Raw genomic sequence first — 15,666 nt, 5'->3', positions numbered from 1 at the left:
TCATTTTAACTCAGAATGTGTTCAAGCCATTATATGTCCGTTTTTTTTCTTTTTAATTATGTCTTTTCACAAATAGAGAGCTCTTACACAATTATTTGTAACGTTTTGACAAAAAAAACTGTGCATGTTGGTCTAAATAAATTGATTTTTATTGTTAAGACGATTTCTAGCTGATAAATATATTTTAGGGTCACATAACCATCCTTAAAGTGGTCTTCATCATCTGTATTTATTTCAAATAGAATATGCCCATCGAGGTGAAGTAAATTACTCAAACTACAACATGAAATGACAAGAGGTGAAATGCCTAAAATCCAAAATAAATCTAAATAAATTACTTAACCCATTAATCCCACAATTCTCTTTCCTAAATTTGAAACTGGAGTGTGGGCCAGCAATTTGGCTCTTTCCCTTTATACATTCACTCTTTGTTTTTACTTCACAAATAATCTTTTGTACCGACTAATTTACAGTTTTGATGACAGCTGCTGCAACCTTGCTTTTATCAATGTTACCTTTAAAGTTTCTTGTAAATTTATTTTTTTTAAAAGGGTGGATGTTATTAAATGTTTTCACCTTCTGTTTATTATCATCATATTTGTTAAACTACATAAATCTACCACTTATGTTACGGTGAAATATTACCCCCCCCTGAAAAATGTACAGTTGCGTAATGGTTTAGAAAATACGCTCTTTGTATCAACTCCTTTTAAAATAGCATGTATCGCGCATTACATTACAAATACACCTTTTAGAAAAGATTCATTTTAAACGTACTTTATGTTAACTAATACTGTTATCCTTTGTTTGTTTTGTAGGGTAAATCTGTCGGAAAACGTTTGACTTATAATTGTCGTATTTCCGACGACACCTAAACCTATCTGGACAGCAGCCGAGTTGACAGGAGGCTGTCCTTAGCTAGCCGCATTAGCAAACCGAGCAACATAACGCCCGCACAAGCCGTTTGTTTTCGGTCTATATGAGACGGTTGCGGTGAGTTTTTGTCAGTTATTTCATGCTGTTAATGTCGTGATGTTAAAACATCTGGAAGATAAGAAAATAAAGAACTTAGCTGTTGTGTCGCTGTCTCTCAGCTAGCATGGCACTCATCAACCAGTGGCCCGAACGTTATGTTTGTTTTGGGTTTTTTTCCGAGTCATTTAAAACATTTCGGGCCAAAACTTGCGTGAAGGTTAAAATTAGCTAGTTGTGCTTAAGGTTATTCCGAAAATTTCTCGAGTGTATAATACGTCCCTTACTACCTATATTTGATCGAAACAAAACTGTTTACCTCCATTTCAATGCACTTACTTACAGGGCAGGAGTTAAGGAGGCTTTAAATCAGACGATTAGGAGTTAACACTTCACGTTAAAACTCTAAGTAAGGTGTTAGTCGCTGTTAATCTGCCCTGTTTCTCAGCTTCACCACCTATTATGCTCTTTCAAGATAACATCAGGTTATGCAGCAGTCGTCTGTTTACCTGTTAATCTGTGCGCATATGGCTGTTCCAGGTCCTGTGACAGTGCTCCACCCCTCAGGTAAGAGCTGAGGGTCGGGCCGATGTCATCCAGTGAAGGTGACAGAGGGGGTCTTTCTCAGGCTGCCCCAACAAACAACACCCAGGACGAATTTGACAACTGTACTCAGACTGCTGCAACATGCAGCACAGCTAAAACCAGCAAGGCCGAGTTGTCTCTTCCTGAAGCACAGGTGAGGCTACAGATGGGATTTCATATAATGATGCAAATGGTTCTATTTTAAACCTTGCAGTATGTTTATTTTCTGTCCTTCTTCACAAAGCATTTTGCATGATTTATGCATGTTTCGCTTCCATAACTGAATGTGTTTATATAGATGTCCCGTTTAATTTCCTACAGAGCTTCTGGGTTTAGTTAGTCTGTTTTGAAAAAATAAATATTAAGGCATTTCTGTAGCATTCCCAACTCACCTTGTAGTCATTATTATCAATAAACATGGGATTCTCCATTAGTTCTTGTTTTGACACTACATGTACTGCCTGTCTAGGCGTAAAATTGCCAAGAAAATGTTTAAATAATTAGCTTATTATAGGTAGTTACTGAACTAATAAAAATATTTGGAGTTAAGTGAAGCAGAAATGCATTTAGTCAGACATGAAAAACTTTTTCCATCCTAAAATGTAAAAGGTTAGGGTGACAAAATGTTCAGCCTCAGATTGCATGATGTTGGCTAAACAAGCAAAAAATGATGATACTGGTAAATGTTGCAATAATAACATTACCAGAAAACATGCTTTGTAGAACAAACATAACTTTGAGCATTCTGGCTTTACTGCCTGACTGCAGGTTAAACAAGAAAATGTGAGCTTCTATTTGGGGACTGGAGAAAAGTGGACATCACATGCTGCCCCTCTTTTTATGATATTCACACTCTGTAAAATGTTGGACTTGGCAAGAGTCCATAAGGGACAGCAAACACAGCACATACCTACAGCTGGGCTGGAGCATTTTTAATTACCATTCCTGAGTTTGTTGTTTCCCAGAAGTTCAAAACATATTAGCTATTTTTCTGCAGCTCATTAGTAACGCACCTAAAAAAAACTAAATTTTTCAAGGAATCAGTGGGATTTACTTCTTAGGAAGTATTTTCCAATCACATTCCAGTTTCTCGATCTTTCCAAAAGAATGTACTCCTGCTTTGTGCAAATACTTATTTAATAAGATTAGGAAAGTGTAAACAACTTGAATGATCTGGCAGTTGCGCACGTGGGTGAATGTTGTGTCAAATGGTGGCAGGCTCTACCGTTCAACACGCTGAAACAGGAGCCGTATTACTGGTTGTATTGTTTTGTAGACATAAGAAATTCTGTGGACAGGAATTGTTTACAAGCGGTGGCCACCTTGGAATCAGCAGAACAGACAAGACAAAGCTTGTAGACGAGGGAAGAATACAACAAGGCTTTGTTAGTTTGATCCAGAGGTGGTCTGATCTTTTGTTTCCTGACTGCCCTTTGCTTTATGTAATGGGCTGAGCTCACTTGATGGGGTTTTAGTAGGAGGGTGCAGACATTGCACAATTGTTCAGACTATCTGAACAATTGTTCAGTACTATCATGGTACTTACTGTAGGGTTGACCAGTGAACCGCTCTGCAAAAAGGAAGACACAAAATAACCATCAATAGGAGGTATTTTCTTTGTCATTACAGAGGATTATAGCTTCAATCAAGAGGAGGTAATGCTTTTAGATGTTTTTCTTTTTCTTCAGAATTCTCCTGTTTTGGATGAGGTTTCTCCTTCCTCTACATCCTCTTTTGAGATGCTGGACATGGAGTCAGTGCCACCTCCGTACCAAGAGGTGCAGCCTCACTGGTTCTTCTGTCGTCAGGCAGATGACAGCGACTCCTGGCATCCCTTCAGCAGAGAGGACTCTGACAAACTAGAAAATGCTTTCAATACTGGTAAGGAACAATAAGTGTCTTAGACATAAATTGTTGTTATGTTGTTATAAATTCTATTAGCTGTTTTAAGTAAAATTATGTCATAGTGGAAGTGTTAAACATGTTTTTCTATCCTTGTAAATCGGTGTTGGAAAAAAATACAATTGTAGAACAGTCCTGTGATCCTTGAAGCAAAGTCCAGTTGACACGTCCCCCACCCCTTTAAGGCAATTGTCTCTAAATGTTTGGACACGGTCCTGTCAGGTGAACTTTGGTTTCTGGGTGGGTTTTTGATGAATTCCACTGTAATGAATATTTAAGCATCTGTAGTGAAATTGATATGTGGAAAATTTTTCCATTTCTAGTCTGAATTTAATTGGTCCTCATATAAGCGTCTACTATGGGTGAAGCAGTACATGTAGTTACACCACCAGTATTTCGGCACGCACGTTTACAGAATGAATACAGTACTGTGTGAAACTAAAGTAAAAAATGTCATGTTGTGTCTGCGCAATATTGAAATGCAACACCAAAACAATAGAGAGAGCTCTCCCAGCTAACACTGAATTCTGCTTTCTGGGATTATTAAGGTTTCTTACTAAGTCAGTCGTAACAGAAAAGGAAATGTTCCCCCAAATCAAACCCATGACTGAAATGTGACGCTAGAACCAAGGTACGCACTAAACCTAATTTTTAGAGTACCTTTAATCCCTACATTTCCAATTCGCATAACTACAAATGTCAATTAAGTAGAAATCTAGAAACGTAACATTTCTAGATGATATTTATCTAGAAACGTAAATGTCGACAGGTTCAGTAGTTGGGTCAAATTATTATCTCTTCCTTTAACAATCCACAAATCCTTTCCAAAAAACATTGGCATGTTGTAAAAAAAAAAAAGAAGCTTGGAATAACAGAGGCAATATCAGTAATGAAGGCCTTTATAAATATAGTATTTTTATATTGTATTTTATTGTCTTTGGAGCTATTTTTACTGAAGAATTTTGTTTGATACAGTACAATAGTTTAGTCAATTGTGAAAAAATCTGATTTTTTAACAATCAGTTGATATATTTATTTATTACCAGAGAAAAGCACCTGAGTACATACTTTTTAACCTTTTTGAAATAGAAACATTAGATAACTTCCCATTTTTTGCAGGAGGAGGTGAAGAGGACATTGTGGTTGCTGTGGAAGGGGAGCGCTACGATGTACATGTCAAGAAGAGGATGCGCTTTGCTGTCTATTGGGACCAAGGTCCCACTGAGGTCCGCCGCTGCACCTGGTTCTACAAAGGAGATAAAGACACAAGATTCTTTCCTTACTCTGAGGAGTTCAGTAAACGTTTGGAGGTATTCTCATATTCATTTTTTTTTGTGCCTTTTTTTACTTTCCTTCAGACTTTCTTTACTCTCCAACTTTGGCTTGTGGCATGCGTGTTATTTTCTCCCACCAATAATCCATCTCAACTATGCTGAGTTTTCAGGAAGCCTATATGATAGCAGTGACCTTAGACGAATGGAAAAGGAAGCTGGACTTTCCCACTGGAGAAACCGTCATCTTGCACAACCCTAAGGTGATGTTTGCTGCTCAAAATCGGTTCATGATGTAGACCCCATACTGGAGTTTACAATTGTAAAGAAAATGTGGTTTATTTGGTTTAAAAAGAAAAGGAAAGTCCTATGTTGAAACAAAGATCTTGATCTCATTGAGATACTGCAGGGTGATTTGAAATGGGCTGTATATACAATAGACCTCTCAAACGTCTCACAGCTGAAAGTAAGGAGTGGGACAAACTTTCCTTAGATCAATGTGAAAGACAGCTAGATGGTCACAAGAAACATCTCACTATAATTATTTCATCAAAATGATAACGCTAGCTATTAGGGAATGGGGTCTTTTGCCTCACCTATAAGACATTTTTGTCATTTATTGGCATTTATTTTCACCTGTAATTAAATGTCTTTCCAGAGAAATAAAACTATATTGCACATTGATTTTTTTAAAAAACTTTTCTTTTGATAAATGCATTTTCTCCTTACATAATGAGTGTGTATTCATGACTGTATATGACACCCCGATTCAATGCAAATGGTTTTAAATCTAAAGAAAGCTGATGTAAGGACACATGTAAAGCAAACATGCTCAAAGAAGTGTTACATTTTTTTAAACAACAAAAACAAAAGATTTTTAAATGAGCTCCATGGGTCCCTCCTCAATATTTGTTGTCCCTTTCTCAGCTGATAATGCATTATCAGCCAATAGGATTGCAGGATGAGTGGGTTTCCTCTCCGTCGGAACAGTCACGGCCTTGTACAGTCAAGAGAGGAGTGGAGAACATCTTTGTAGAAATACCTGATGGTATGTGTGTTCTTTTGCTGTCAGATCATAATGAAAGATAAACTCATCACCAGGAGGCTAGGACCTGCTCTCATCATGTCAGTTTGTTTTCAGGTGAACCGGAGAAGGTGGATCACCTGGTCTTCATGGTGCATGGGATTGGTCCAGCATGTGATTTACGCTTTAGATCCATCATACAGTGCGGTGAGTCTGTGTGTGTGTGGTTGCGCATGAATTTTCTTAAATGTGCATCAATGACTCAGTTTGATTCTCATCTGTTTTCAGTGAATGACTTCAGGAGTGTTTCGCTGTCCCTCCTGGCCTCCCACTACAGGCGTTCTCAGCAGGAAGGCCATGTGGGTCGAGTTGAGTTCCTTCCTGTCAACTGGCACAGTGCTCTGCATGGGGATGCCACCGGTGTGGATGAGTACGTAACCTGACAAGCAGAAATGGTAAAAAAAGAAATAAGTCTGTCACAACTGTTAAAAAAAATAACTCCTCTGTGCTCTTGTTTTTGTTTTCTCCCTCCTTTCCCATATTTTAGGGACATTCAAAGGATCACTCTGCCCAGCATCAGCCGCCTCCGGCATTTCACCAACGACACTCTGCTGGACTTATTTTTCTACAACAGCCCCACCTACTGCCAGACCATAGTGGACACAGTGGCCTCAGAAATCAACCGGCTACATGCCCTCTTTAAGCAGAGACACCCAGACTTTAATGGAGAAGTTTCTGTTGTAGGACACAGCTTGGGTCAGAGTTTTACCAACGCAGAATCACAAACATTCACATGCAGGTGTAACCTGCAAAGTTTTTTTTTTACTGAAGTGTGTCATCTCTCATGTTACTCAGGTTCTCTGATCCTGTTTGACCTGCTAACCAATCAGAGAAATAGATCCAGAGCAAGAGGAGTATAGCATTAAATTTACTATGAATGTCTTCATTTTATTTTCTATTTTGAAAAGCATATTCCTAAGAGAATTATTTCTGTTTTTAAGGTACCTTCAGGAGAACACTCTGCTCTGAATAGTGACACGTTGGAGCAGATGCTGACTAAATTGGACCTCCAGCAGTACCTGCAAACTCTACTGGCAGAAAATGTCGACATGGAATCACTGGTATCACAAGCATAAACCCATAAACTGTTAGGGTTAGGGGTTAGGGTTAATACTTCATTGTATTTATTGGGATTTGATACAGCACTGAATGTTGTGGTTGTTAATTCGTTCACTGGGTATGAATCCTTCAGCAAATCTTTGTACAAGTCAAATGAATATTGCACAACTAGAAATATAAGACTGACACCTTTGGATTACACATACTGTACAAATTTTGAAAACCAATTTTTTTTATTATTTTCTTTAGGCTCTCTGCCAAGACAGTGATCTTCGAAATTTAGGAATTCCTCTTGGACCCCGAAAGAAGATTTTACACTACATCAGAAAGAAGAGGCTTCCAGAGGTCAGCCATTATTCAGGTGTAGGGTTTAGGAGGTGTTGCTTTTTATATTGAACATATATTGTAAGAAATAATGGCTAAATCAGTGAGAAACACGCAGTTAGTAATTTCATTTATTTTTTTAGCATTTACTGTTTTGTTTTTGGTGTTATTTACAAAGTTGGATGACTTCTGCTCTATAAGGACTATGAGATGGCACCAGGGCATCAGACCTTGGAGTCTGGTCCACCTCAGGTTACCAGTGAGGGCAACCAGTCTTCAGAACTGCTGAGCCAGGAATCCTGCCTCCACAAAAAGCCTTCTATCACCGGTGCTGTGGACTACGAATACTTTGATGTCGGCATTGGACAGGTAGCAAACAAGCACACAAATACTGTGTAATTTGCTTTGTTGCGTCACCGTTGCTGCTTTTTTCCTCTCTCTGCTTGCCTGGAAAGTCCAATGGAGGCATAGCCAAGGGACAGGTGTGTCTCACATGGTGTCCACGTTCTCCTCAGGCCTTGTCTCTTGATGTGTTTGACCTCACTTTGTCTTGATGTTTCCTTTGTACACAGTGCAATCTTGGTAACTGAACTGAAGTGACAGCTTTTTATATAAATCCCCATGACTGTTACAGTTTGCTCAAACAAAAAGCAAAGCGTTGTACCAAAAAACACACTCTGTATCTGTGCTCATACATTTGTATTATGCTGCATGAGTGTTCATCTCTTCATTCTTGACTTATGTCACTGAAGAAACGAGTCCATCAGTTATAAATGACATGCATGTTTTTGTAGCTAACTTCTCACACTACCTCCCATTTCTGCTCCTCTCTCTACTCCCACAGGTGTCCATCGATTACCCTCAGCTGGCGTTTTACCCCGAGACATTTTTTGCTTTTGGGTCTCCGATTGGAATGTTCCTGACTGTGCGAGGCCTGAAACGCATCGATCCAAACTACTCATTCCCAACCTGCAAGAGCTTCTATAACATCTACCATCCAGTGAGTATCTTGTGGTTCCTTCACAATTTCTAAAGCTTTGTCATTTGATCTAAGCTGTTTTCCATGGAAAAGAAAAATGCAGTAAGGAAATGTTTTTAAACATATTTCTGGTTTTCTTTCCTTCTGTCTGTCTTTATTTTGAATGTTTTATGTTTTAACCTGAGTATTGTATGCTTTCAAAATGAACAGACTGCCTTTTAAGTATTGAACCTTTTGAACGTTTTATGTTTAATATGCCTTAAGTATAGCATTATTTGTTATTGAGTCAAAAAATACTTCAGAACCTTTCAGTATCTTGGGCTATGTTCACACAGCAGGTGAATGTGGCCTAAATTGAATTTTTTTGCCCATATCCGACTTTGTCATGGCAATCTGAAAGGTCCAATTCCAATCTTTTCACCTCCCCAAAAACAGATTTGATCCACTTCCATAAGTAATACTAAATCAGATGTGATTTTTAATTGACTTTTATGTTAGTAAACGTGAAACATGCATCATCAATGGCATCTATTGTTACTTCTGTAAATGATGCGCTGCTGTGTGATGTCAATGTTTTTTTTTGTTTGTTTTTGTTGTTTTTTTGTCTGTGCATTCAGGTCTCTTTAGGGACAGAAACTGTTCACAGAGAAGTCTGATTGCAGTCGGCTTTAGTTAGTAGTATGAATGACCATGTAAAAAAATCTGATTTCGGCAAAAAATTGGAATTGAGCATCAAGAGCTGCTTAGATACATGTTGCCTCCATTTGGTGTTAATTCAACTCATATCATTTAAGAAAACTTCAGTTTTAAAGGCTTAAATGAGAGTTTGCCATCTCAGAAGCTGCATTCATCTTGTGTTGACTCATTCCCCATTTAGTATGACCCTGTGGCCTATCGGATCGAGCCCATGATTGTTTCGGAGGTGGATCTGGAGCCGATGCTTATACCGCACCACAAAGGCCGAAAGAGGATGCACCTTGGTAAGACAGTTTCCCTTTGTTCATCTGCACAGTTGGAAACAGTTGTTTAATGTTCATCTGTAATTCTTCATTTCCTGTAGAGCTTAAAGACAGCTTAACCAGAATGAGTATGGATTTGAAGAACAACGTTTTGGGATCATTACGGACAGCTTGGCAGTCCTTTACCAGACCAGTAGCTGCACTGCCCCCAGTGGAAGAGGGGGAAGTGACAAATGACACAACCCCTGAGGAGGATCAAGGTACCAAACACTTCTACTGGGTTTGACGTGGTTCACGTTGGGTGCTGTCTGAGAGAGGACAAGCTGGTGTCCAGCCCACTGTTCCTGAATCCTCCTCACTCCTCTCTGCATGCTGCTGCCTTCTCTCCTCTCTGTTGTTTTACTACTGTGCACACCTCTTGCCTCCTCACTGTGAACTCCAGTTTCAGTAGACACTGCTGCTGCTAAGAGGAAGGACAAATGTACAGATTTTTGGACTAGAATACAGGAGTGGCCAAAGGCCCTTCAGAAGCATTGCCTAAAAGGTAAGCCAGGATAGAAAGTAAAACAATTCAGTTTTACCACTTTGATCATATCGATGATTCAGTTTACACTAAGAGTAATCTCAGTGAACACCTAAAGATTTGTCGACAGCCTGAGTTTGTGTAACTCGTCTTCTAGTTTCATTCTATACTAACAACAAAGCAAATTAAACACTATTGGTTTGTCTTTACTTGTTAGATATCTTGTGGTAAAGCTTTATACAGGAAAAAAATCTGTTCATCTTCAATGGTTTATCTTTGCACATGCTCAGAGAGGGGGTCTTGCGTAATGGTTGTCATTATCACCACAGGGTTTCTCTGCTTGTCTTCTTCTCCTCTCCCTGTGCGTCACGAGTTTACCACCTGCTGAACAAGTTGTCATTTTAACTGAAAGTTTAATTTACTGAAGCCTCCCTCAGGCCCATGCATGCCTTTCCACCTGTAAGTTCTCATTGGCTGAATTCACTCACAGCTTCGCTGATCATCAATATCATAAACCATTGCAGTATCTGGCCTTAAGCACATTTTTTATGAGCTCAGTTGTTTTTATAAGTAATTAATTAGCTGTAGGCAAGACTTCACTTTAATCTATATTTTTTTAAATCTATTTTTCTACATGTTGGTGCATATTCAGTTATGTAATGAGGAAGGTTTGTCAGAACATTATATGTCTTTAAGGTATAGCAGTTCAGAGAAGAGTTCATTTCACAGCCATGTATTTCTTTTCCCTTTTCGGTCCATCCCTAGAAGCAAATTTATTGCTTTTCATTTGCATGTGTTATATGATAGGCTTAAAAGTTGAAAGTAGGATTTTCACCACATGATTGCAAGTCACTACTTGTATAGTGGATTATCAGAACTAGCTGGGAAAACTATTGGGATGCTAGCAGCGGGTACACTCTGAGGAACGACAAAGTATGATCTGTGACTTACAGAACGTACTGTAAGCACATTCCAGCTAAATTTTGGCTACTTGCTACATGATTTTTCTGTTATTTAAGTGCCTTCAAACTTAAGGTTCTCACTCATTTCCTCAAAATAATCAGAATATTTATACCCATTTCAGGCTTTTTGTACTGTCTCTTAAAATTTTTTCTCTTCTGTTTTTATATTATGTTTGTGAGTTTTTGTGAAAATTTTTTTTTGTAGCTTTAATTAAATTTTTTTTAGTGTCAGTGCAATTTATTATGTTTTGTTCTGGAGGTAATAATACTTATGAGAATGAGTATTATTACCAGCCGTAGTGAACATCCGACAGAGGCTCTTTCCTGGAACAATGGTTCAACGATGTTTTGTCCAGTTTTAAGATATTTTAGGACAAGGGTGTCCAGCTCCTGCCATCAAGAGCCGTTGTCCTACACGTTTTCTATGTTTCCCAAGTTTGACAAAGCTGAATCAAATAAATGGCTGATGAAGGTAATTCAGGAATTAATGACCCAGCATGATTCACAGCTACCTGTCATTTGCCCCATCACATGCAATGACTTGCAAATTACTGCTGAATCAGTAAATCGACTGGATAAGTCTATAGTGTTTCTCAAGCTAGGGTGTGTGATAATGACAAGGAAGAGTGAATCATCAGAGATTTGTCTACAAAAGTAAGATTATGTAAACTATTAGTAATGAAAGATAAAGTAATAGATCATGAGAATTATGATCACATGCAATCATAATTTATGTGGTCAAAATACTTTGTTTCTGGGTGTTGTTGCTCTGCTGAAGTGTGTTGGTGATGCAGAGACTTCTCGGCTTTAGAGACCAACACACCTGAATCACATGGTGGACTTGTCTCCTCCGCATGCAGTCATTTTCCTCCAATCTTGGTAATAGCATAATTATTTGATTCAGGTATTCTGAAGCAGAGATGCATCTAAAAGTAGCAAGACACCGTCTCTCGAGGTCTGCAGTTTTAAACCCCGGGTCCCCGGATTAGTTGTAAATAATTTTTCATTCTAATGTAAACATCATTTTTATATATTTTTTATCTGAGCCTTCAACTTTCCAGGGTACTACTAAGATCTTATCTGTTGGTTCTATTCTAATTATTCTAATTTTTAAAGTGGAGGTCTGTTTCTCCCCTCTTGTGGCGTATGTACTAACTTCAGTCAGCTCTGTTTCAGCATCTGTAAATCCTGGACTTGTAAAAATAATTGAGTATTTTTCACCTTGGTGATTATTTAAACACAATTTATCAATGATCTTAACATTAATGACTGAACTAGCTGTCCTTCTCCTCTTTGGTTCTCTTTGTGGGTCAGAACAGACGGACGCTGCTGCTCATAGTTTTGATGTCTTCATGTAAAATCTTTTGTATTGCCTTCTGTCGCAGCAGGAGTATGCACAGAAGCTGAGTGCTCAGTGTCAGTGGAGCAGACTGAACAACCCGACATTGAAATGGGGATGCTGAATGGAGGGCGGCGGATCGACTGTGTCCTCCAGGAAAAACCCATTGAGAGCTTCAACGAATACTTGTTTGCCATCCAGTCTCATCTCTGTTACTGGTGAGTCACAAATACCTGCACCGCTACAATTGTGCACATATGTCGCTGAATTCTCTATTTTGGTTTTCTTGAGACATTTGCCACTCACACAAATGATCTCTGTGTGTGTTAGGGAATCTGAGGACACGGCTTTGCTGCTGCTGAGAGAGATTTACGACAACCTCGGCGTGGCTTTTGAACAGCCGCAACAGTAACAAATTAGTGTGAATGAAGATCTGCTCTTGTGACTGTTATCTGAAAGTGAAGGACAGCCGACAGAGCCGGAAACTGAAAGACAATCCTCTCCAGAATGCCTTACCGTCTGTGTTTTACCAGACTGCTGCCTGGATGGTTTGCGGCAGTTGGGTTATCTTAGTTTACGTGTGTTTGTCAAAGCTTGTTTGCCGTAGTGGCGGCTCTCCTGCCATTCCTGCAATCCAAATATTTCAATTTAGTTCTGAGAGTTTTCCGAGATCTAAACAATGCACCTTTTTGACTAAATGTTATAATTTATTAGCACTTTCACATTTGGCATGACTTTGTGGTCATGTAAAGAAAGATTATGATCATAATTACTTAAAATGCATGTGAGAGGGTAGTTCATTTTCAGCTGTCATTTCTTTGTCATTCTGTGGAAAAAGAGATTTATAAATACAATTATCTGATCTTTAGACACTTTAGTCTACGTTGACCAAAAATGTATATCGCCCTATAAGAAACAGCTGAGGTTTTTTGTTTTCTGTTTAACAATGAAGGTTTTGTTTCTGTTACAAGTTTTCTTTGGCAGCTATAATTATTTTACTTATGTAATAAACATCTTGAAGCCTAAAGCTGCCACTCCTTTATTTTAGTTATTCAGTAATGTTAACTACACTCATCTCCTCTCAATTTGCATACAGTGCTATTTAAACCAAAATATAGTGCACCTTTCTGATTAGCTGAATGTTTGTTTATATTTGTATTTGGTTATATTTATCACAGGAATCTAAAGTATAAATCCTTATGAAGAGTTGTTGTAGTGTGGAAAGGAGGATTCCTCAGAAGACAACAGGATTGTCTCTTTAATATGTATTATGCAACTTATCTCCTTTTTGTATCTACTACAAAGTAAGTTTGTATAGACTTTACAAAAAGGCTTCCTCTACCAATGCTCCAAGTTGGGACAATTTTATCTCAAGTCCAGACCAGCACTACATGCTTTATATTGTTATTGATTTAGAAAGAGAATGCTATTAAATTGACTTTTTTTTATATCTTTAGTCAAAATTATACCCATTTCCATTTCAGTCTAGTCTTCATGAATAAATTCATTATTTGTCATGTCTCTGCTGCATGTATTTCTGTTGTTTAAAAATTAGATTCCCCTGCTTTTTGATATCTGTACATTTCAGTTGTTTTTCAAGCAGCAAGCAATAAAAATATTTTTTATTTATCGTATTATATAAGAAGAAAAGTGTTACCTTCCAGTAGTCTCAGTTTATTTTATAGGAAAATTATGGGTATGTTGGAAAAACAGTTCCACAGCGCTAACTTTCCAAGCCTTTTTGTCATTATGACATAAATGTATATTACTTGTTTTATATGCACTGATGGCGGAACCACAGCCCGACAGCAAAGCTGTAAATTCAGTCTTTTGGATGAAATCATTGATAAATAAATCTACTGAGGTTGCTTGTTTTCTTGTGTTAAGTTTCACAATAATATATAAAATTTCAGTGTCATTTCAGTAACAGCAGTGTTTTCACTCAACGTAATCCTCTTACGTTGAGTTATGACAGTCGCCTATTCAGGCCAGAAAAGTAATATTCTCTTTAAATACTTAGCTTTATAAATGTGGATACTTGTCTTATGTGCCATAATAAAGATATTATTGTGTATTTGTGTTAGTGGGGTTTTTTTCTAGAGGTTATTTAAATTATTTTACTCTCATATTCAGTGTCTAAATATGTTTCAAGGCATTTGAAAGATAATTTCCAAATTTAAAAAAGTAAGCAGTTTCTGAAATTACTGTTCGCTTTATCTTTGATTTGTCAGATTATAGTTTGAGTTTTAGCTTTTGAGTTACAGAATTCACATAATATCCTCGATATCTATAATACAATGTCAGCATTATTTTACCTTTTTTAAATTTCCCCTGCATCTCTTGCATAGAAGTTGGTTTAGAAGCCAGAATAAGAATCTCTTATTTTTATTTTTAACAAACAAAATGAATGTACAACAGATCTTAATGGTGCTGTTTAACATTTTGAATGTGGTTTTGTTCTTGGCTGATCTTTTTTGCATCCGGTCATCTATAAAATGTTTTTAAATATTTGTTTGGTACCAATGCTAACAGAAAGAAAGTGGGCCAACAAAAAGTAAATACCTGAAATCGCACATTGAGTTATTAGGTATTTCTGTAATTTCTTCAATCGCCTAATTATTGTGGTAAAACTGGAGCATGCGCAGTAGAGCGGATGTGATTGCTTGCAGCTGGTAAATTTACAGAAGTTTGGAGACCGTCAGGCAAGTGTAACTGGAAAGTTTTCATTTAAAGATTTTTGTTGCATTTATTCCTTTAAAGTTCTTTGTATAAAAGTAAAAGAAATTGTGCATATTCATCAGAACTTAGAAACAGAATTATTAAGCTTCGACCCCTTGATTTTCAACAGATGAGGCACAGCTGATGAGTAAGTTCTGAATATTTCAGTATCAGAAACAACATCTTGTGTTGGATCAGTCGTGGAGGAGATGTTGAGAAGTCATTCAGAAATGTAGACGGTCAAACCCGCAGAGTTTCATGTGATTCAGCTCAGTGGGAAGAAACGCGCTCAAAAGCTCCTCTGTAGTTGTCAAAGGCTGGTTTGTACTGGACCCCACTGACTCAGTTTTCAACTATTCCTCATTTAATTTAAAGGTTGGGTGGATAGCAGAGCCTGAGAATCAAACCTAAAGGGTACCGTAATGCATTCATTTTGTAGAAATATTTGTTTTAATAAATACATTAATCAGATACTTCCTGTTCAGAATTTTAATACATTTAAAGGAAATGCATTATTTTCTAGCTGTTTCAACTGCGTTCAGGCTTATGGTTCACAATAGTTTATTTGTATAACCCAAATTATGAAAAAATAAATAAAGAGACAAGCCTTGAAAGTCACATAAAGTTGCTGAAGAGAAATGAAATTGTAATATGAACAAGCTGAAAACACAGCAATACTTAATACATTGTATACCCAAGACAAAAGCAGGGCAAAGTTGCAGCTCAAATTAGGATAATTTACCTGGTGACCATTCTACTGAATATGAGAAAGTCATGTGAAATGTTATCTAAATGCAGCAGCTTTGAGACTTAGCAAACCGGCAACCTACAGAGAGATTTAGAAGCACTCCATGGAAAGCCCAGTCTGTCGTCATAGTCACAAATAACTGTGATTATTTGTAGCTGATTATCTAAAACTGATTTAGCAAAATAAAATCAAAACAAAAGCATAAAGGTCCAATTAATTAAAGTATCAGATGAAAGAAAGG

The 15,666-nt window shown here is 37.6% G+C and overlaps 1 protein-coding gene across 4 annotated transcripts; it reads left to right on the top strand.

The window, feature by feature from the left end:
• Nucleotides 1-700: 700 nt before the first annotated feature.
• Nucleotides 701-14,031, top strand: ddhd2 (DDHD domain containing 2). Of its 4 annotated transcripts, none has more exons than XM_014470606.2 (19): nucleotides 701-993; nucleotides 1,513-1,711; nucleotides 3,246-3,438; nucleotides 4,579-4,769; nucleotides 4,904-4,993; nucleotides 5,658-5,778; nucleotides 5,872-5,961; nucleotides 6,043-6,184; nucleotides 6,302-6,510; nucleotides 6,610-6,668; nucleotides 6,756-6,875; nucleotides 7,123-7,218; nucleotides 7,399-7,566; nucleotides 7,653-7,679; nucleotides 8,042-8,197; nucleotides 9,054-9,156; nucleotides 9,237-9,395; nucleotides 12,009-12,177; nucleotides 12,290-14,031. In XM_014470606.2, exons 2-19 carry the CDS (start codon nucleotides 1,562-1,564, stop codon nucleotides 12,369-12,371), a joined length of 2,325 nt encoding a protein of 774 aa, XP_014326092.1. In that variant the 5' UTR covers nucleotides 701-993; nucleotides 1,513-1,561; the 3' UTR covers nucleotides 12,372-14,031. The 4 variants fall into 4 exon arrangements, with proteins under 4 accessions (XP_014326092.1, XP_005804062.1, XP_023199929.1 ...); XM_005804005.3 differs by having other exon boundaries at nucleotides 12,006-12,177; XM_023344161.1 differs by lacking the exon at nucleotides 7,653-7,679 and having other exon boundaries at nucleotides 713-993.
• The last annotated feature ends 1,635 nt before the right edge of the window (nucleotides 14,032-15,666 follow it).

The sequence above is a fragment of the Xiphophorus maculatus genome, chromosome 12 (assembly GCF_002775205.1).
Source record: "Xiphophorus maculatus strain JP 163 A chromosome 12, X_maculatus-5.0-male, whole genome shotgun sequence".
Taxonomy (NCBI): Eukaryota; Metazoa; Chordata; class Actinopteri; order Cyprinodontiformes; family Poeciliidae; genus Xiphophorus; species Xiphophorus maculatus.
The sequence above is the reverse complement of the archived record's forward strand: the minus strand, read 5'-3'. Positions and strand labels throughout refer to the sequence as shown.